Source organism: Patagioenas fasciata, chromosome 5, assembly GCF_037038585.1.
Source record: "Patagioenas fasciata isolate bPatFas1 chromosome 5, bPatFas1.hap1, whole genome shotgun sequence".
NCBI classification, from domain to species: domain Eukaryota; kingdom Metazoa; phylum Chordata; class Aves; order Columbiformes; family Columbidae; genus Patagioenas; species Patagioenas fasciata.
In genome coordinates this window covers 65,035,125-65,055,870 of record NC_092524.1, presented here as the reverse complement: position 1 = coordinate 65,055,870, position 20,746 = coordinate 65,035,125, and the positions used below count along the sequence as shown (strand labels likewise).

The 20,746-nt window shown below is 40.0% G+C and overlaps 1 protein-coding gene across 3 annotated transcripts in view; it reads left to right on the top strand.

Annotated features, from left to right (window-relative positions):
• The first annotated feature begins 30 nt into the window (after nucleotides 1–30).
• SLC38A6 (solute carrier family 38 member 6) overlaps nucleotides 31–20,746 on the top strand; it is a 43,780-nt gene continuing 23,064 nt past the window's right edge. Inside the window, exons 1-6 of one of the 3 annotated variants that reach the window (XM_071809751.1) lie at nucleotides 31–217; nucleotides 908–1,029; nucleotides 1,751–1,824; nucleotides 6,143–6,195; nucleotides 9,084–9,123; nucleotides 20,277–20,355. In XM_071809751.1, the coding sequence (XP_071665852.1) occupies nucleotides 92–217; nucleotides 908–1,029; nucleotides 1,751–1,824; nucleotides 6,143–6,195; nucleotides 9,084–9,123; nucleotides 20,277–20,355 (494 nt within the window). In that variant the 5' untranslated portion in view covers nucleotides 31–91. The remainder of the gene's footprint in view (nucleotides 218–907; nucleotides 1,030–1,750; nucleotides 1,825–6,142; nucleotides 6,196–9,083; nucleotides 9,124–20,276; nucleotides 20,356–20,746) is intronic. The other 2 variants (XM_065838632.2, XM_065838633.2) reach the window with 2 other exon arrangements.

Below are 20,746 nucleotides of genomic sequence, written 5' to 3'. Positions count from 1 at the left end.
GCGTTGCCGCCACGCCTCCTTGTCAAGCCACGCCCCCTCGGCCCGCCCCCGGCGGCGCTGCCTCAGACCCAGTGGAGGGGCTGGCGCGGCTATGGAGCGGGGCCCGGGGCAGCGGGGCTGGTACCTGTCCGCCCGCTGGCAGCGGGACGAGGAGGCGGATGAGGACGGGGAGTCCGCCCCGCTGCTGCCGCCACCACCGCCTGCGGGCTCCGTGCGTGTGAGGGGGCGACTCGGCGATGGGGTGGGAAGGGGACGGGAGGGGAGCGCCCTGAGGGGGCTGCCCGGGCCCGCTCCGCCGGGGGCGGCGGAACTGGCCCGGTTTGCGCTCCGACCTTCCCCTGGGTGCTGCGACGGTCAGGGCGGGCTCGGTGTTGAGGGGCGGCTGGAGGAGCGCGGGCCGGGCCGGGGAGCGGGACTGCGGCTCAAATGGAGCTCGGCGGGGCGGGACCGGGGCTGGGGACCCCGGGGCTGACACCTGGCGAGGGGAGCGGGCGGGACCGGGGCCTGTGGAGCTGAACGGCTGGTCCTGGAGCTTCTTGTGGATGCGGTTGATGGTGTGAGTGTCCCGGTCTGGGACGCGCTGCCGCTTGCGCTGTCCCTCGCAGGGATAAACGTGCCTTTAAACATCACTTTAAATATCGCTCTTGCTGCACGAGTTTTGCACTCTGGCATCACCGAACTCGCAGGTTGTATTGGTCTTGAGATCCTCGTGGGATGGTATTGTGCTATTTATACTGCGTGCTCTTACAAAAGAGATTTTCTGACTTAGATTAGGGAAGGAAAAATTGACTCTTCATGCTCCCTACTCGCGCCCCCCCCCCCCCCCCCCCCCCCCGACTTAAATTTCTTCCTATAAAAGACCAAACCCCTCTCACACTAATCAAATTTTGTTTTGCCTTTTTTGCAGGATACTCCAAGTCGTGGCTCCTCCTTTGGTTTCTCAGTGTTTAATTTAATGAATGCGATCATGGGAAGTGGGATACTTGGCTTATCTTATGCTATGGCCAACACAGGGATCATGGGATTTAGGTAAGTTTTGGGGTTTTACGTACGCTTATTTTTAAACTCAGCTTGTAGTCTTAAATGGAACAAAACTCGATTACTAAGACTCCTGTGCAAAAATGAAGGAAGAAATAAATACCATGTATTTTTCAGCATTGTTGAATAATATCTTCCTTCTTTGGTTTAGTCATTAAATCTGGCCTAATGTAAGTGCTGCCCAGACATTGCATTAAATTGCCACATGGTGGCAATTTCTTGGCCATTACTCCTAATAGATGGATATTTATGATTTAAAGCTGCTGTCTCCTTTAGTCCCAGAAACGGGCCAGTAGAATGGCTTTGTATCTGAAAAATGTGAATCAGTTTGTGCTTTTATTTACACTTCTGCTTGTTGTACATAATAACCTACGGATAATGGGGCCGAGGTTGCCAGAATTGTCACTTTTATAATTTCCTAAACATTAGATTCACTTCATTAGAAGATGCAGATTTGTTTGTTTAAAGACACTGATGCTTATTGTAATTAATATATTCAGTACCCTGCCAGGTATGTGATGTGCTTTGGTGGACGATATAAGCAGCTCTGCAAGTATTGGGAAGGTCAGAGACCTTATGAACCATAGTCAGCAGATATGAGCCATAAAATGAGGAAATCCTGTCTTGTGCTAGCTTACTTCTTGCAAAAGCAGCATTCTTAAAGATAGAAAGTACATTGTACTGAATATTTTGCTTTGGTTTATTTTTTTAGTATCTTGCTGCTGATTGTTGCCAGCCTTGCTTCTTACTCTGTGTTTCTTCTGCTCAGTATGTGCACTCAGACTGGTAAGTGCAAAGGATTTATCTTAGCAGTGGTCTCTGAAATACTGTATCACAAAGACGTGATGCAGTATAGTTATAATTAACAGCATGTTAACAACTAGTTGTGTCTGATTCACTGGTGTTGAAAGAGTTAACATTTTTAATGATTGCTATTTGCCTCTTAAAAATACAATTTTGAAACTTCTTATGAAAAGTCAATGCCAAATTGACTGGTTTCTACGTTTTCAGTTCTGTGTTTTTTTTCCAAATGCCTCTCTCATCTTCCCAAAAAGATAGATCCTGTGTTTCTGCAGCAAAATTCGTTTGGTGCTGGCTGGACCACACTACTTCAGTGTGAACTGTTGCTTTCAGTGAAGGCTTAAGAGCAGTAAAATAGCAGAATTTTGTTCTTCTGCTCATGGTATCTATTTTGTTTCTGGTTTGAAATTGATACCTTTCAGGTTTTGTAATCATATTGGATAATGGAATTCTCATGGTGCTTTATAGATGCAGGTTTTTACAGCACTTTTGATACTGTGCAAAAACTCACACTGCACTCCTTAGAAATCACACTGCTTTATGAATATTCAAACGGTAGATTCCAATATCTGCAATATAATCAGCTAACGTTTTAATCTTCCCGCTTTTAATTGTTACTGAAACAATTCACTAGCTCTTTGAGTTCTTGCACACAAAGATCACGTTGTAGCAGGAAGTCTCCATTTCTTTCAGTCACCTGGTTATTGTTTCCCTCTCATCTGTTTCCCTCTTTTCAAAGGTGGTGGGAGAAAACTTCCGTGCTTTTTCTCACTGGCTTTGTTTTCCGTAGCTCGCTTTGGTCTCTCAGATGATTGCTTCCTGATTCTTCTTAGATCCACTGCTCCTGTCTTCACCTGTTGAGTGATCTTCTTCATACATACTTAGAAAAAATATCCTTCAGAGGTAGGGTTGCTTTTATGGTTGGTATTGCTGGCTGCTTGATGATTCTTTGTTCATTTTTTTTGTTCTGTTGGAGCTCTGTTTACTAGAAAGGAATCAGAAAGAAATAGCTAGAAAGATACAGAAGCAAAAAAGAGAAAAAGAGTGGGGGGAATTGAGTTGTTTTTTTAGGATTTTTCTTTACCTCTTATTTGAGGGTGAAAAGTTCTGTGTTGTATAGGCATCAAGTGGTATTATGTTGTTGTCTAGCAATAATAATTAAAGAGATCCTTCAAAGAACTGCTAGAGAGAGGGAGAAACTAAGGATTTAAGCTTTTGCAAGTAAGAAAATTTCCATGCTGTGAACTCAGAGACCTAAGATATAGGAATAGTTTAATTCCTCAGTTATTGTCCAAAGGCAACATTCTACCTCTAGAAAGCTTTTTTTTAAATACACACAATGGAAAGCGAGGAATACTGCAGAAATGACAGGGTGAACTATTTCTGTTGTCTGAAACTAGCACTTTATAGTTAATAATTAGTTATTACCCAAAGCTGACAGATAATAGTAGCGCCAGAACTATCTCTAGATAAGTTTGGTGGATTTATGGCCTTTCTGTGTTTTGGGGGAGGTTTGTTGGTTGGGGTTTTGTTGTTGATTTCTTGTGGTTTCTGTTTGGCGTGTGGTTTGTTTGTTTCTGTTTTGTTAGTAAGCTTGAGCAGTTTTATCTCCGATTCATTCCGAGTTTTTCCTTGGAACGTTGTCTTTAAAAAGTGAAAAAATGTGACCTGTTGCACCTTGACAGAGTAAAATCCACGTACGTGTTTGCTTCCAAACCAGATAATTGAACATTTTTCTGTGTAAAACCTACATGTATTTGTGAACAATGTTATAGTATTAACCTTAATCCATGGCAAGGAATTGGAAAGAAATTTGAGTAGTTTTGTGTTAAAGAATGAGCTAGAAAAGATTTAAAGAGTGGAGAAAAAAACCCTTTGAATGTGTTGTAAACTACTCATTCAGGTATTCAAATTATCAAAGTAATCCTTGGAAAGAGCTGACCTATAAAATACCTTCTGGAAAGGAAGCGTTCATACTAATTCCATTTTAAACAGAAACCAGGATTTATTAAGCACAGGCATTTTGGTTTCATTTTAAAAACAAAGCAGTGTCTTTAATTGTTAAATTACATTGGTCTATACTTTGACAAAATCAAACTATTTCTGTGAACTGATAGGCTTAGCAAAAAACAAAATTGCCAAGCATCAAGGGTTAGATTTGGATTAGTTTAGTCAATGTTTTCTCCCGGTGTTAATTCGGTACGACCTACGTTGTTTTGGGGTTTGGGCTCACAAAGGCTGAGCTTCCTCTGTAAAGCGGAGGAATTGGGAATGTAAGTGGGATGTACTTTGAAGTTTTGTGGCTTGCTTTCTTTTCATTTTATGAGTTACTCCTGAGTATTGTACTGTATTTGCCAATTTCACTTTGCATTCTAATGGGTAATTTCTGTTTCGTGTTAATAAAATAACAGAAATCAAGCCAATCAGGCAGAACTTGTTTGTCTTTAGAGCAGTTGTGCTTAATATTTTGTTCCATATATGCTTGAAATTACAAAAGTAATGTGACGAAGTATTCGGGCTTCCCAGTGTCCACAGGACTAAATTGATTACAGAAACAGAGTTACTGTAGAAAATATCCCAGGGTTTTATATTGCTGCTTTGGAATGGGGTGGAAAATTTTGGTCTCTTTTTGTTGGTAACTCCTCATACGTATGTGCTGTGTGTTCATTCCCATGTGGCAAAAACAACTCATTCCTATATATGTTTAATGTTTTACTGCTTTCTTGATGCCATTGGTGTTGGCCTTCTAAAACGCTATTTTTTTCTTGCAATTAAAAACTTCATAAGAATAAATTAAGAAAAATACAGGATAAAATCTAATAAGATATACAAGGTATCATTAAACAAGAAATGTATGTTATTACTTGTATCAGTGTTTACAGGAGATTAGCCCAGGTTTATGCTGAGAGCTGCCTCTGGCTCACTGAATTTTGTTATTTCATTTATTGTTACGGCGCATTGGTGTTGATAGCAGAGCCGAATGTGAAACATCACCCTTGGAAAAAATCCTATGAGAAAAATAATGAAGTTTTGGGGTGTGTTGTTGTGGTGGTTTTGGGGTTATTTTTTTGTTTGGTTGGGTTTTAGTTTTAGTTTTCATTTTCCCTCCCTTTTGGAGCCCAGATCTGATCGTGTGCAGAACTCCAGTGAAATTCAAGCAGTTGGTGGCCTGAGGCCCCGGTCCCACCATCCGATCACCTGAGCCGCCTGTGTCCCCCGTCTCGTGTGTCAGTCTCTTCAGTGGGACTTCGCTCAGGTGTGAAGCTCAAATTGCAGGGCCAGGCCCCAAATTGAGACGCGACAGGTGTGGAAACCGTTGTGTCCCACGTAGGGCCGAGGAAGGGAAAGGAAGGGTATGGCAACAAAATTACGTGGGGTTGAGATCCGTTTTACATTTGAGGCATTTGCAGCTGCCGACCTTTTTATTATATACTGAGAAAGCGAGTAGTATTTCTCAAACTTTCATCTTCTTGGTATCGCTTGAGTTTTTAATAACAAAATACAGAGCAACGGTGAAAAAAAAGGCTGTATTATGATTTCCTTCCTTTTGAGAAGGGGTTGGTTTGAGTTCCCAGCAATATTAGGAGTGAACTTCAGCAAAAACTCAACAAAAGCGTCCAGGAAACCACAGGCTGTTTTAATGGAATTATGTAAGTCAGGTGCAGGCAAGGACAGGATTTTTTGTCCTTTGGTTTTGTTTTGATGGGTTTTGTTTTGCTTTTTTAATGATAGATTTCGACCAGGGAAGGCGTTTACCTCCAAGTCTCTTGAAAATAAATAGCGCTGAGTTTTTAAAAGATGGTGATTGATGTTTATTATTTGTAGAAAGATAACAAGGGACCCGCTGTTTTCATTTTTAAAAGTGTGCCCTTTTAACGAATAAAATACGGGAATAGCTTATATCTAATTTAATTTGAGAATTCTTGACCTGTGGTATCACTTGCAAAAATCTTTGGGAGAAGGCAATTTCCCATTGAAGTTTGGTTGGGGTTTTGTGTGTGTGTGTTGTGTTTTTTATTTTGGTGTTTGGTTTTGTTTGTTTGTGTTTTTTTTAATACATATTTAATATCAGTATTTTTACTGTTAAATTGAGGTTCTGTGAATGGTTAAGCATATAGCTGTGTTTTGTAGCAGGAGTACAGGCGTATATAAAACCTATTTTATAAATAAAAAAATACTATAAAGGGCTCTCTTAATTCTGCCCTGCATTATGTTCATTTAAAAAGGGGGAAAAGGCCAAGCTGGAGCTTTCAAGTGATTTTTGAAGTCAGAAATATTTTAGCTTTGTTTTCTTTACTAACAGCTGTCACTTCTTACGAAGACCTTGGCCTCTTTGCTTTTGGATCAACTGGAAAGGTGAGTATTTATTTTTAGCTGTGTATTTTCCTTCTTGGTCTCATGTTTGTGATGATACAACTGTTCTTTGCATAGTAAAGAGAGATAAATAAAAGATGTAATTACTGACATCCTAGTCTACTCTTACCTGCATTTCAGCTATTGTGTCTGGTCTACGGAAGCCCAGACTTTAACTGTAAAATAGACATTCCTGAAATGCAAGTTTTTGTGCCGCTTTCCTGTCAGTTTGTTCATTTTTAGTTGTATGTAGAAATATTTGCTCGCTGGCACAGGTTTGTTACAGCCCCATGGTACCTCTGCCGTAAACCGTTAAGAGCCAGGTAAGTGATTTACTGTTGGTGTTCTGAGGTTTAATAGAGATCTCACATAAGTGTTTTCTTTTCATGTAGTTTCCACAATAGGAACAAGAAAGAGCACATTTAATGCCTGTTAATTTTCTTCTTTTGTTTAATGAACTCTTTAGGTGAATGTGTCTTATGTATTATTTTATCTCATGATTTAAAAAAACAAAACAAACCAGCAAACCAGCCATTTTTGGTATGAGAGTAATCAGCATGTAAGCCATGCTTTTTTAGTAGCGTGCACTGAATTAATTTATCCTGGTAGATAATGTTGTCCCGTAGTACTGGCTGCACAGGCGATACTGCTAGGGGATACTCCACATTTAATGTTATGACTTCTATGCTCTGTGTTTCAGTTAAATGATACTAAAAGGGAATTTTACCACATAAAGTGCGATTTTAGTAGTTTACCAAAACAACGTATTTTAACAAAAACTCAGTTCTTAACAGACCAGAGTCTAATTTCTTCTGTTTTAATATAACTGAGAATTAAATCTGAGCTATGAGGTGTTTTTAAGGCTTCCATTAGCATTAACAAGCAGATACGAGTGTTGTTTGTGAGGATCCATATATATCGATCACAGATAAGAATTGATCAACCTCAAGACATAATAAATCTTGATATTAGCAAGGAATGAAGTAAAATCATTTTTTATAGGAGCTGTTCTGTACACTTTAACCAGAAGCCATTAGGTGCAGAAGTCATAGAAATGTAGAGCTTAATGATATATTAAAATATGACTTATTCTGAAGCAGCTAAACATACATAACCCATTCTTGGTGGATGTTTGTCTAATCTGTTATTTAAAAGTTTAAATAAAGGAGATTTCACAGCTTCACTGTGTAGTCAACAGCAGTATTTTTTTTCCTAATTTTCAGTTTAAATAATCTGTGTTTAAAATCATCTGATCTTCTGTTTTCAGTGTGCATGGAGAACACTGTAATATTTTTAGGTCGTGAAGCTGTTGTTTTGATTCATTTTCTTCTGCGGCACTTAATCTTTCTCTCTTGAAGTATCCTTGATATTTAAACACCTCTTAAAACTTCCCTGCCCAACAGAACCCAGTTGGCTGCCTGAGAGTCAGACAGTGACAAGAAATGTAATTACTATCTGTATTTTAGATAGAACACGGCTGGTATTAAATCCCAAAACAAGATTCGCTGTTTCTGGGGGTGTTTCGTGCTGTCAGTTGTGTCATCCCAGGACTGTTTTCTCTTTTTGCAATCTAATTGCTGCAAGTCATATATTTGGGGCCTAGTGCATTGCATTTAACTGATCTTAGTGTTCTGTAGACTTTTCTAGTTCACCCCAACCATTCTGAATTCTAATCCCATCCCTGAACTCTCATCACCTTAGTCAGGCACAGGTGTGGGGTTTTTCTTTCATTTTATCTTTAAAGTAGTAATTTTCCTTCAGCCAAGTCATTTGCAAACAATACAGGCAAAGCTTGCTTGAACCGGCCTCTTAGGCTGACAGCAAGCTGATGGTAACTGCTCTTTAAGCAGAGCAGTTATTCAACCTTATTTATGATTTCCTGTCAAAAATATCTCTCAGATTTGTGAGGATGGAGATTTCTTGCTATTGGAAGATTGCTGAATCCCCCTTTCCAAAGGCATGAAGTATTTCTTTCCGTCTCTGGCAAATTACAACATACCATACTTTTATTTTTTTCCTTTGACTTTGAATTTGTTTAAAATCCAATATGATTTTCTATCTGATCAACTGAAAAAATGGCAACTCTGCTTTCAGGTTTTATTTGAAAGTACAAATTTGTTTTTTTTTCTCATAACTGTGGCTTAATTTTCTTCAAGTTGACTTAATGGTATTGCTCATATAGGAAGGTCCTGCTACATCAGGAAGAGCAGAGGGTGAAAACAACCCTGTAGTATTCTAGATGATCACACTATTTTAGAACTGAACTGCAAAGAAAACACTGGGAAAACTTCAGACGCTTTTAGTTTATTTTCAATTAGAAGTTAGTTCTTTGTATTTGGACAAGTATTTTAATGGCCTGTGATCATTTCTACTTCCGTATCAGTCCAGTATGAGTAATCACAAATGCTGAAGAAAAATAAATGACTATCTAGTTTACCAGTTTAAAAAATAATGATATATCGGTTACAAATATTTAGGTTTTTAGAGTGAGGAAGCAGCTGGTACAAATCTCTGCAGTCTCTCTGTTCAGAGGTGAATGATCATTTCATTTGTACTCACCTGATGTCAATTAGAATGCGCTTACGTGCTTTCAGTGATCTAAAAACCTCATCTGCTGCAGAACGGGATTCACTCCATCTTCTCTTGTTTTGTCATCTCGGGATGAAGATATGCTATTTTCATGAAAATTTTCTGCTGTTGTGTTCATTTTAGATTGTGTTGCTTGCCATGTGTTACACTCTTCACTAAAGAGAAGATGTCCATCCTTTCAGTACTCGTTATCGCTTCTACATCTGGTCTGTTTAAGATAATACATATGTGTTTTACGACTGCTATAGGCATATGATTTCAGTTATCCTTACCCTTTCTAAAGAAATCAATTTTTTTTATAGGTCCTTGTTGCAACTACAATAATTATCCAGAATATTGGAGGTAAGAAACTTCATATGCTCAATATTAACTGAGCGGGGTATAACCTCTGCAGTCTACAAAGCTCCACAAACACCAAAGGCAATGATTAGATGAAAGTGTTCTTAAGAGACTGATTAAAAGGGCAGAAAACTTGAAGAAAAGCCGTATGTGATCTCACTAAGGGGAAGTGCTGTAGTTGCAGGGTAGATGGGAGCACTTCGGGGCTTGGGTTTTATCTCTAATGCAGCATCACGGAACATGGGCCAGGTCAATTATAGCTTGCGTTGCTAATTGGAAGGGGCTAAGGAAGCATAATCGCCGCCGATCTGTACATTTGCATCTGGTAGCTGCGTTTTATCATATCACGTGTTTTGGTTTTTGCTGTTGGAACTTGCTTATGCATTTTAGTGACTTGTGTAACAACCGAATGTTTACTTGGCAATGTATGTTCTTGATTAGTGGCAGCTTTTTTGTTTTTTGTTAGTTCAATACCTTGTTTAGTTTGCTGGATTTCATCATGTGGGCTGATAATCTGTGTTGTCATACGCTTGCCTGTCCACCTACCTTACTCATATTTTACCTTTCTTGGTGCATGACATAAGAAAATAACATTGGCTGTCTTCATATTAAAATAATCACCTAAGCATTTAAACTCTGAGTTAGGTATGTTCACATACTTGACAGTGACTAAGTAGTAGTGCCCTTGGAAATGAATTGCCTGAAAGCAGACAGTGTTTAACAGAACAATTTCCATTTTTTCGGCTATAAATGTTTTGGATGCTTTCTTTTCAATGATGTTACTGGATGAGAGTTCCCTCCTCGCTGACCCCTACTCCCAAGAAGATACATACGTTCCCATACGTTCACAGAAGGAAACAGTATTCTAGTGCTTTTCTTCTTTCCTTTAGGTTTACCTGTCGAGTCCAGACAATTCAGCGACTGCTGGTTTTTGTCACTAGGTAGGGACCTAGAATTAGATCAAGTGACAGCTTTTATGATGAAATTGAAGTATTTTTGTTATATTAAAAGCTCCAATAATAAAAACTACTTCATTGAAACAGCTATAAAACCTGAAGCATTAATTTCAGGCAGGAGTGATCATATTAATTGCAAGATGAAAGATTATTTATTCATACAGGTTTTAGAGGATGTTCTATAGCAATGAACAGTTCTTTTAGTTTCCTGTTTGGACCTCTAAATAAGCATTGCTGGAGGGATCCACAGCGCAGGTTCTGGAGACTCTGTGATCATGTACAAGACTCTGTGGTCAAAGGAAACATGACTCTCATTTCTTCCTCATAGCAGTTAATGACCTTCTCTGTGTAATTTTTAATAAAATTCAGCTCAGTAACTCTAAAACTCCAGACTGTATGCTGAATATTCTCTAACTACTCACTCTGTCTTCTATAGCGGACTTCTCTACCAACAAGTTGGGCCTGCTTTACCAACCAGTGGTTTTGCATTTAACTTCTTAAGAAGTAGGTTTTTGCAAGTTGAAATTCTTCTTTTAAACATTTGTAGTGACTTCATTTTGATGGAAGCTTTCAAAACCCTGTTTTGGTTCTTTTGGTTCCAAGGGCAATATCTTTCATGTAAAAGAATGGTAGTAGTTTGTGCAGCCGGTGTGTTTGCTTGCAAAGATCACAGTGCGCTGGAAAGAGAAATCTGATGTTTGTTCTCTGGATCAAGTGGTGTTAATAGTGCCCAAATCTGCCCCAAACTATGGAGAAAGGTTGTTGAGGGTTTAGATTGCGGGGTGACAATAAAACCCTGGCAGATGTATTGTTAACCTCCTCTCCCCCTTCTCACTAAGGACAGGCGATCAGGAGGGAAAGGAGGACAGAGAGAGAAGAGTTGGAGAAATTAAAAATGTTTTACTAATGCTACTAGTAAGAATAGAGAAAATAACACAAAATATACAAAACCAATCTTGTAAGTCTCAGCAGCTTCAGAGCCGGCACCCGAAGTCCTGGATTGGACTCTGTAGCCAACCGGAGCCGGATTCGGTCTCTCACTAGGCCTCAGTTCGCAGGGACGACCAGCAAGGTCCTCTCCTAGTGTCAGCCATGAGGAAAAAGGGGAAAGAAGGCAAAAGGAAAAGGGACGAGATCCTCGTGATCTCCCACTTTATATAAAGTATTCACGTGAATGGAATGTTATACACCGTTGGTGTTGTTTCTTGGTCACTTGTTTCTCGTTGCCCCTCTCACAAGATGTCCATCCATGCTTATCAATAACTCCACATTCCCTTGCTATGTTTACCAAAACGCGTATCTGGTTCTCCAGGAGAATGCAGCTAATATGAAGGGTTTAGCTGACAGGCAAATTCACTAAAACAGAAACTAATTTTTTTAACAAAACCAGAACAAAGGTGATCTGTGGGAACAGGAGTTGCAAGTTGGGCCCCCTTGGCACCTTAGCCCATCCAGATGTGTGGAGCTGTCACAGCCTCTGTATTTGTTTCTGTTCGGGAGCAAAGCTCCCAACTGCGTTATTTCTCTCCCGAACAACTGCCTTTGGCAGAGTCCTGCCATGCTGTAGTCCGAGTCGGCAGAGCAGCTCTGTGTCAGGAGCTGTCTTTGAAGATGACAATACTGCAGGCTAACCGGCTCTTAAATAAAAATAAAATAAAAAGGAGGGTTGGAGAGTTCTCTTCACCTCCCTCTGGGCCTTAACTCTTGAAGAAATGCATAGGAAGAAAGGAAATTTTCTTCCCTTCCTGATCCATCTACAGATTTTAAATGAGAGTGGTGAAACTGTGGAGCATAGTTAGGGGCCATGCTGGAATTAAGTGTAAAACTTACCCTTTCCCCTTCCTGCGCTTGGGTAGGTGTTCCCTTATTTTGTTTTTCTGTCCCTTTGAAGGAAGCAGCAGCCCTGTGCTTGTTGGGCCGACATCCAGCCTCTATCCACATCTTTAATTTCAGGGTAAAGGCTAAAAATAAAATTGTTTTCTGTTACCCCTTCCATCATCAGACCTGGGCTCATTGCATCATACGGTATCTATTTCAGAAGTGATTGGAAAGCATGAGATAATGAATGATGGTTTGTGATTAATATAAGCAGCTCTACTAGTGTTATTGTCGCAACCAGCATCTAGTCTGGACTTATGGTCTGATCGCTTCTAAAAATAATTGAAGCGCAGAAGTGATTTACATTCATTTGTGGTGGAGAGAGGTTTTTAGTAATCATTTTAATGTAGTTTTGCTTTCCAATTTGTCATCCACGCTTTTTAAAAAAGAGGCCTTAAAGTGCAAATTTGAATTTGACATCCTAGTTGCACGCATTTATGGATTTGCGTAGGTTCGGGAGTTGATTTTTCTACTAGCAGGATACCCAAGGAAAATATAAAAGATTTTTGTACGGTTATAGGGAAGCAAATTTGGGCTAAATCTTGAAGCACTTCTGTTATTTGTGAGAGAGGCTTAAAAAATTGATTTTGAGTACACTGCTTGGAATTTTATCGCTTGACATTATTGATCAACTTTCTGTCAGCTTTGTAATCATCTGTTGGAATACTTGGTTAATCCAAATAACACAAATACCAAAATCCATTGAAATACCAAGGGTTAACTGAGGATGCATCAGGATGATGCATTAACTTTGCAATACCAAATGTTAATTGAGGTCACGTTGAAAAATACCGTGACTTACAGACTTTATGGAACGTGTACAAATTCTTAGCTTAGAGTGATTAACTTTGAGAAGACTTGCTTGGCTTTCTTTATATCAGTATGTCTTTGTTCTTGATATCTAGGTATTTGTTAAAACAGCGAAAACAGAAGGTTCAATGGGATAGCCAGAGCTATTCGTTTTTTAGGTTGTTCTATTTGTAAGTATTTTGGCCTCATCCAGCAACGGTTTGATCTAAATAACTAGTGATTAGTTAATAGGAACCGCCTTGTTCTTGGAAGAGCCCGTTAGTGCGGGCTGCAGAGCGGACACCAGAAGGGAAGCTGTGGAATTGCGTCCTGCCAGGCTGTTATTTTGTTCATCCGTTCCTCCCGACCCTTGCCTTTCACCCCACGTCTTTGAAGTGGAGCGATCTTCCAAATGTCCATTCCTCGCTGCCGTGCAGAAGAGGATCTTGAAGGATTTCGGACCTCGCCATGTGCCCACCAAGATCGGAGAGGCCCCTGGGGGAGGTCGGACGCCTGGAGGTGTATAAAGGACTGAGGGAGGCCGCTGTGGAAAATGCAAAGTTCCATGGCTCCGCTGGCTCTTTGTGATCCTTCCCAGGAGCGACTGGAGTTGGCCGGAGTCCCCGCTATTGTTTCCACCACGTTGTGCTTCTAGGAAGTGATGGATGAGGCGCAGAGGGCCCAAGCCGTGGCTCGGCGTGACACAACCCTTCCCCCTCTCCTGCCGGGGCCGTTCTGCCCGCTTTCGAGACGTTTTCTGCAGCGGGGAAGGAGAACGGTAGTTTCTCCTCCCGGAACTGTCCTTCCTGTGGATGTGACAGCAACATGTGTCCGAGAGAAAATCGGTAGGAACCTCAAAGCACACGTAGCGAAGTTAGAGAAGGAATTATTTGAGCGAGGCTGGTGGAAAAACGGAGACAAACACAATGAAGTGTTGCACAAGAGCAGCTCTCGGGCCGTTGCCAACACTAACAAACGCTCAGCGTTGAGGTCTAGCGGGAAGCGTGCGGAGAGTCCTACAGCGGGTTTCTCTGGGCCGGGGCCGGTACCAGCTGCAGGTCGGTGCTGCAGGGGGGTACGGCTGGTCCAGGGGCCCTGGGAGCTGCGATACACAGAAACATACATCGAAACTGCCGAGAACATGAGTTTAATTATTCAAAATTTATTAGCAGTGGGATTGAGTGCAGCAGTAGAACCTGCACTACAGCCGTGTAGCGTAGGTGGTCTGTGTGAGGAGTTTTTAGCAGCAGACTTTTATTTTGTTATTTCAGTTTCTTCCGAAGGACCTTCTCGTGCTGAGGATCCCTGTGAGTAATTGGCCTGTCTTGGCTTGTACCCAAATGATCCTTGCAGTCGCTCTTTGGAACTAAGCTTTCCAGACTGCTGTCTTAATTTTACAGATAATTGTTTGCTTTCTAGTATAAATACAGTTTAATTAAGTGTAATTTCTGCAACTAGTGCTTGCAGATTTTGTCTCAATATTCTGTGGTTAACGTGTCCTCAAAGGTACATGTTTTTTGTCGTTGTAAAAATAAATAACGAGGAAAAAAGATTGTTCTGTATCCCCGGAGCCTCGTATTATCCTCGGGTCTGCCCGAACGCCATAGGCAGTAAATAGAAGTAACAGGATTAGTTCTGATGGGAGATTCAGTTCTTTAGCTCGGATTTTATGGCCTGTTAATTCAGCCAACGTGATGGACGATACACAGAGACCCTGCCATGAATGTCAGACATGCTGAAGATGTATTTACCTTTGGATGGTTCATATTTTCAAGCGGCGCAGAGCAGCCGCGCTCCCGCACCCCCCTCTGCTGGTCTGCCCGGGCCCGCCTGCCCGCAGAGCCTCCAACCTTCTGCTTTAGTTCTTCCCCTTCGTTTTAATTGATTTTGTGTGAGGTAAGCATTGAAATACTTTTGAATTTTCTTGGGGAGGGGGTTGTATGTGTGTTCTCTCTGTGTCAGTATTTTTATGTGCCGTGCGTGGATTAGAAAAACCTGAAAACAAAACTGCCTTGTCTCAGCAAGTCAGTTGGGCATTTTCGTTTTGCAAATTCCCCCCTCGCCCCCAAGTTCATCCATTCTGAAATTCAGATTTAAAGGTATTTCTAAAATTTGTCTCAAATTTAAATGGAGCAAATATTTTTTGGAGAATGATGGGGGGAAGGGGAGGAATATCCCTTTTGTAATCAGAGTACAATAGTCTACAACAAACTTGAAAATAAATGAATGGTGCAAATTATAGAAGAATAAAATACAGCATGTTACATACTGAGACCTGCACTGTTAATACCTTAAGCAATTACTGAGCTTCCTTTAAGTATGGAAAATGTGTTTTCAAATAAACTTGAATGTTTGTTTTCACAGTGCTGTTTGCTTTTGACCTGAGTGCTTAATTATCCTTCCTGATTCAAAGTGAGCATTTCCAGTGCAGAGCTGCCTTAATTAAGGGCAGGTTTGTCAGCTCCTGTACTAATTTAACAATTTAACAATTGATGACTCTTGTGTTTTTGTGTTGCAGCAAATGATCATGGGAAGGTTTTATACTGTCAAGAATGTTTATGCTGCTTTAAATAAAAAACTCAACAATTGTGACCTGCAGCTATACTTTAAAATGGAATGCATGATGAGCTATGTACAAAACATTGAGGTTTTATTAGCATAACTGTTCAAATACAGTTAAACTAATGAAGTTAATTTAACTGCTGCCCATGTGTTCTGTGGGGAATGAGGACTTTTTAAGCTTGCTATAGGTCACTTCTAGAGTAACTCAGGTAAAAGCTAAAGTTAGAAGGAAGGGGAAGCAGGGGAACAGAAATTGGTCAGGATGAGTGTCCATAAGCAAAGATGAGCTAAGAAGCAGACAAGCTATTTCTGTTCTCAGAACTTCTCCATATGAACATTATATCTCCTTTCACATGCTCCATTCTACATCTGTATTTAAAAACAAATGAATGATGCCAACACTTTATTTGTTTTTAATCCTCTACCAAGAGGAAATATTAAAAACTCTGCATCAGGTAACTGGGAGACTTCTTAAAATTGAATATGTGGGGGATTAATTGTAAAATGAAAACAAAAGAGCACATTCTTAAGGCGATATGATCTGAGGGCTAAAATAGTTGATGGTTTTCAGTGCTATCCATGAATCATTCCTGAAGTTTCCACAATTCAAATTACTTGGAGCTCAGTGTGATACTGAAGTACTTCAGATCTTGCTATTCCATTCTCATCTCTGTCAGAAAAAAAGGAGAGCTTGTCTAAAAGCCTCTTTAGTTTCACTTTCTGTCTTTAAATCCTTCCCTGCTTTCCTTTTTAGCTTTGTCACGTTGTTTGGATTAGGACAGATTCAATTCTAAACAACTTCCATACCAGCAAAGGGAAAGGAGCCCAAAGGGGTTTGTTGTTACTCAGTTACCGTGAAAGTTCCAGCTTGTTGGGCTGGAGTTTGCCACGACCGGTCATGTTTATTCTGCTATTTCTTTCAGCCTTTAATCTTCTCGGTATTTTGGGAAACATAGGGAGCTTGCTGACTGGAATCTGTAGAGGATGGGAGTTAGCAGTATTTTCATTTATCTTAATTATCTAGGGGCGTTTATGAGGAATCTCTGTCTTACCTGGTGTTCCCCCAGATGAGAATCAAGGTTGCTGTGTTTGTGCTGGCTCCCAAATCAGCACCTCTGATTTTTTAAGCAGTGACACAGTCTGTTTTTCCCCAGCCACTGTCTTTTCCCACGGGAAGTTTGGAGGGCAGCTTGGTTCCATTTTTGCACAGTGCTTAATAATTTAAGACATCTTTATAGCGCTCTAATGTGATCAGCTACAGCGGTCGATTAGGAAAAACTAACCAGAAGAGTTAGATTTGGTCCCTTCAATCAAATGATTTGAAGGGATTTATCACCAGCTGTTTTCTAAGGAAGGAATAAATTACGTTTATGCATAAGTTTAATGTATATATTCTCTTGCATCATTGTGGCGGACTTGAGCAATTGATCTTTTCTCGGTAGGATATTAATTATAATGAAAAGCTACACTTTTTCTGATAACCAAAAAGCCACTCACCTATTTGATTTTAAGGTTGGGCTACCTCAGAAGAGATATATTGAGGACTAATTTCAAAGCTTGGCTTCCCGTTTCTCCAGCAACTCATGTTTTTTTCAGGTAGGGGGGCACGTATGCTCGGTGTTAAACAGTATTGTAGCGCAATAAGGGCATTCTGAATAATGGTGTCTATATTTACTGAGTCATATCTCGTGGTGACACAACAAGTTACGATAATTAAAGTGTAAAGCAAGTGCCCTATTTTACATTTTACGAACATATTTTTCTGTCAAAGAGCTAATACAAAGTTTTCAGAACATGGCAAAGTGATCTGTATTTCAAGAATGTAATTTGCTGCTGCATTCAAGACAGAATAATAGTAATATAATTTTAATTTCTGCTGAATGCTTTTATATGACATTTCTGCATCCAGGCCTGTTGAGAAGTTCAAACCTGCTTAGTTTTCCGTCAAATAGTTCTCGGTGCATACTGAAAATGATTTACTTATTTAAAAATAACATAGTATATGCAAATTTAGGCCTTGAAAATTAGGAAACGACTGTATGAAGGTTGCTTGTGCAGTTGTAGTTCAGCACTCGTTGCATCTGTGTATTGCTGAAGCCTCAGGTTACGTCATTGCGCACCATTCGTTCTCCAGGAAACCTGTCTCATTCAGTGCTATACATAGATGTCTCGTGTTGCAGAGAGAAGGGGACACGAAGAAAACATCACATTCATTTTTAATTTAGGGGATGAGGCTGGGTGGTGAGAGCACTTAAGTTCTGCTCTCTCGTACTGGGTGAACTCAGAAGGGAACGTTGCTTCTGACATTTACTGATTTTTTTTTTTTAAACGCTTGCTTTCTAAAGATGAATGTGTATTTATTGTCGTTTTGGGGTGTGATAAAAGACGCCTTTAAAATTTAGTTGATAAAATGCTGAAATCATTTTCAAAACAACAGCGCGAGTCGATGCTTCAAAGGTGGAATAAATCCCAGTACAAGGTTCGCTTTTGGTTGCGTTCCCCGGTGCCGCAGTTCAGCCTCGTGACTGTGTAATCTCTGCCTTCCGTTACACATTAAGACTGCCCAGGATAGTCGACATTTAGTTTTTACAATATAACTTGACGTGGTTTTGGTTGTGGTGGACGATGGGGAAGTTAAGAAGAATTTCATAACTGGAGCAAATGACCCGTGACTTTTTGTCAATCGTAGCGTATACACTTTACTCCTACTCAAAACAATTTTTCCGGTTGCTATGCCCTTTTTCAAGCTTGCTGTTTCTGTTTCAGCTTAAAAAAACAATGTTCTTTGCTCTCTGTGGTGTGTTTTGGAGAGTTATACACTGGTGAAGCTGCAAGGAGCTGTTGCTCATGAAGAGAATTACAACTGCGTTTGAAGAAAAGGCAGGATTTTGACTTAAACTACGTTTAGCATTGGCGTCCTGCTCAGGTTTAGGTATGAGATTCGTGTCTTATTAAGCATCAGGATAGTAATAAGGTTATGTCTTATTTATTTTCTTCTACAACAAACAAGAAAATATAAACTGGGGGCAAAAAACAATATCCTACGATGCGAGATTGTTTCCCATATGCCCGGAGAAAGGAAGAAAGATGCTCACAAATGTTGAGCATGTGCAAGTTCCTTGGTGGGTGATTGGTTCCTTCCTTAGGAGTGGAATTCAGTGAAATAGGACTCCTCTTTTAAAAACAAAGAGTAAGCGCACAACAAAGGATAAGTGATCAAATGATTAGCCAGAGGCTAATAGGAATGCAGGGAAGAGTGGCAGATTGCAGATTAAGGGGAAATTTGAGCTGGAGATGAATTTGAAGCTTTCTGCAGCTGAGGCTGCAAAAGGACTCATTTGAACATCTTTCCGAAGGACACAAATATAGGAAAATTCTGACTTGCTTCTGTATAAGTATTATATAATCTCTGTAGTTGAATCTCCATCCTGTTGTATGCAAATAGGAGAGTACAATCAGGACAGGAGATAAATACTTCATCAGACACAATCAACAGGTACATGTCAACAGGGGAATATACTTGAATATTGGAAAAAAACAGAGCTTCTAATTATGAAGAAGTGAATATTTCCTTATTTAGTGACCTGCCAAGTGGTTTTAATTTAACCTTGCGGTAGGTAGATGTTACTTGGTATTAAAAGAATTCGCTTTCTTTATAGGGACCACATTCCCTTTCTTCAAAATTTCACATTAAGTGCTGTAGTACAGCAGAGTCTTGAGTCCACGCGTCTTTTTAAGGTTCAAAACATTTCTTTTAAAAAAACCAAACAAACCTATTAAAAAATCACCTTATGGAAGTTTGCTGGTTTACCTTGTTAAAATTTATGTTTTAATTTTAAAGCATTGATAGACACACCAGGGTAAAATTCTAAAGAATTGATTAATGCAGAACAGTAAAATTTTAATACTACAGATGATTTTTTTTTTTGGTCAAGCTTTAAATATAACTTAACTTTTATTGGCACGTTACCGAAATTACTTGCTGCTGAAGGATGGAAATCAGTTTCATGTGGGCTTTGATATTTTTTGAAGCTGTTTGTAAAGCTTGGTTTTCCCAAGTAATTCTCTCCTGGATTTTGATTCATATAAACATTTGCTGCTCATGTAAAAGAAAAAAGCGACACAAACAGTATGTGAAGATGTCAGGTTGGTGTAAGTTGCCACTTTAAAAAACCCTCTTATTTATGACTTTCATCATTTCATACAGGAAAGGAGAAAAGCGATACAGCGGAGGAGCGTTTGGATTTTTGTGTCTGCGTCGTTGCTTGCTTCTGAATAGAGTTATAAATGCTTAATTTCAAGTTGACACATCTACAAGAGTAATTCACCATTTCTCTTTTGATTCGCGGTTCCTGTATCACTTTGCAGTTGATGTTGTTGGGATGTTCTTGGTGGTGGGTTTGGCCTAAGGAGCAGAGACCTGTCCCTGCTCATCCTCTTACCCCGAGGGCCAAACCACACAGGAGATCAAGAACCTTTCAAGTCCCATTCTTGGTTTTGTATTTCTGTCATACTTTTGTTCACTACAACAGCGATTGAACAGCGATGAAAACTGAGCCTTTAAAAAATAACCAAACTGTTCGTAGAAACAAATCTTATTATTTATTCTCGTCATTAACAATTATAAAGAGTAAAGAGAAGTACTGCAGCCTGTGCTCTTTCTCAAGCCTGTAGGTCCATATTCCCAGGTTAAAGGTCAGACCTGTATTTTATATTGTTTTACCTTTGTATTATGTTTTCCTCATTTCACGACTCACATCATAACAGCCTCTTTGGAGGCATTAGCTAACACCAGTGCGATACTCAGGGATTTGCAGCTATTTTTAAAAGACCTATATGAGAAAATAAATTCTGATTCTGGTGCCATGGTGTCTAAAATATAGCTGAGATGTTCCAATCATAACCATGCTAATTGTTGCAACCCGAGATATTGATATTGCTCTACTAAATCTATTCTGCTTCTGTTTGCAGCTATGTCATCTTATCTTTTAATTGTTAAATCTGAACTTCCCGGAGCTGTCGCAGGATTCTTAAATGGAGACGAGAGCGGGTAAGGAAAAGTGCTTCAAACATTCTGTATTTTTCTTGAAGAAGAAGGTGGTTCCGGACTGCTGAAAGAGATGGTAGTGACACTTCCCTCTGCTCTCACATGCTTAAAAAAAGGAGTTATTTACAAGAGTTCTTGGGATATGAAATGTATTTGGCATGTGCAAGCCTTCCACAGCACACACACACAGAGCCCGATTCTTTCTTCATGCCTATTTCCCATCAGACGACCTTAAAGTCAGTGGCAAAACTCCATCTACAGAAATCCCCCTTCTGTAAAATTTTAAAAGGGGAAGCAGGAGGGGACAGGAGGGAGAGGAGAAGAAACCTTTATACTTCTGTCATGATATCACTTCACATATTTCAAAACCACAGTACAAAAACCGGCAGACGTT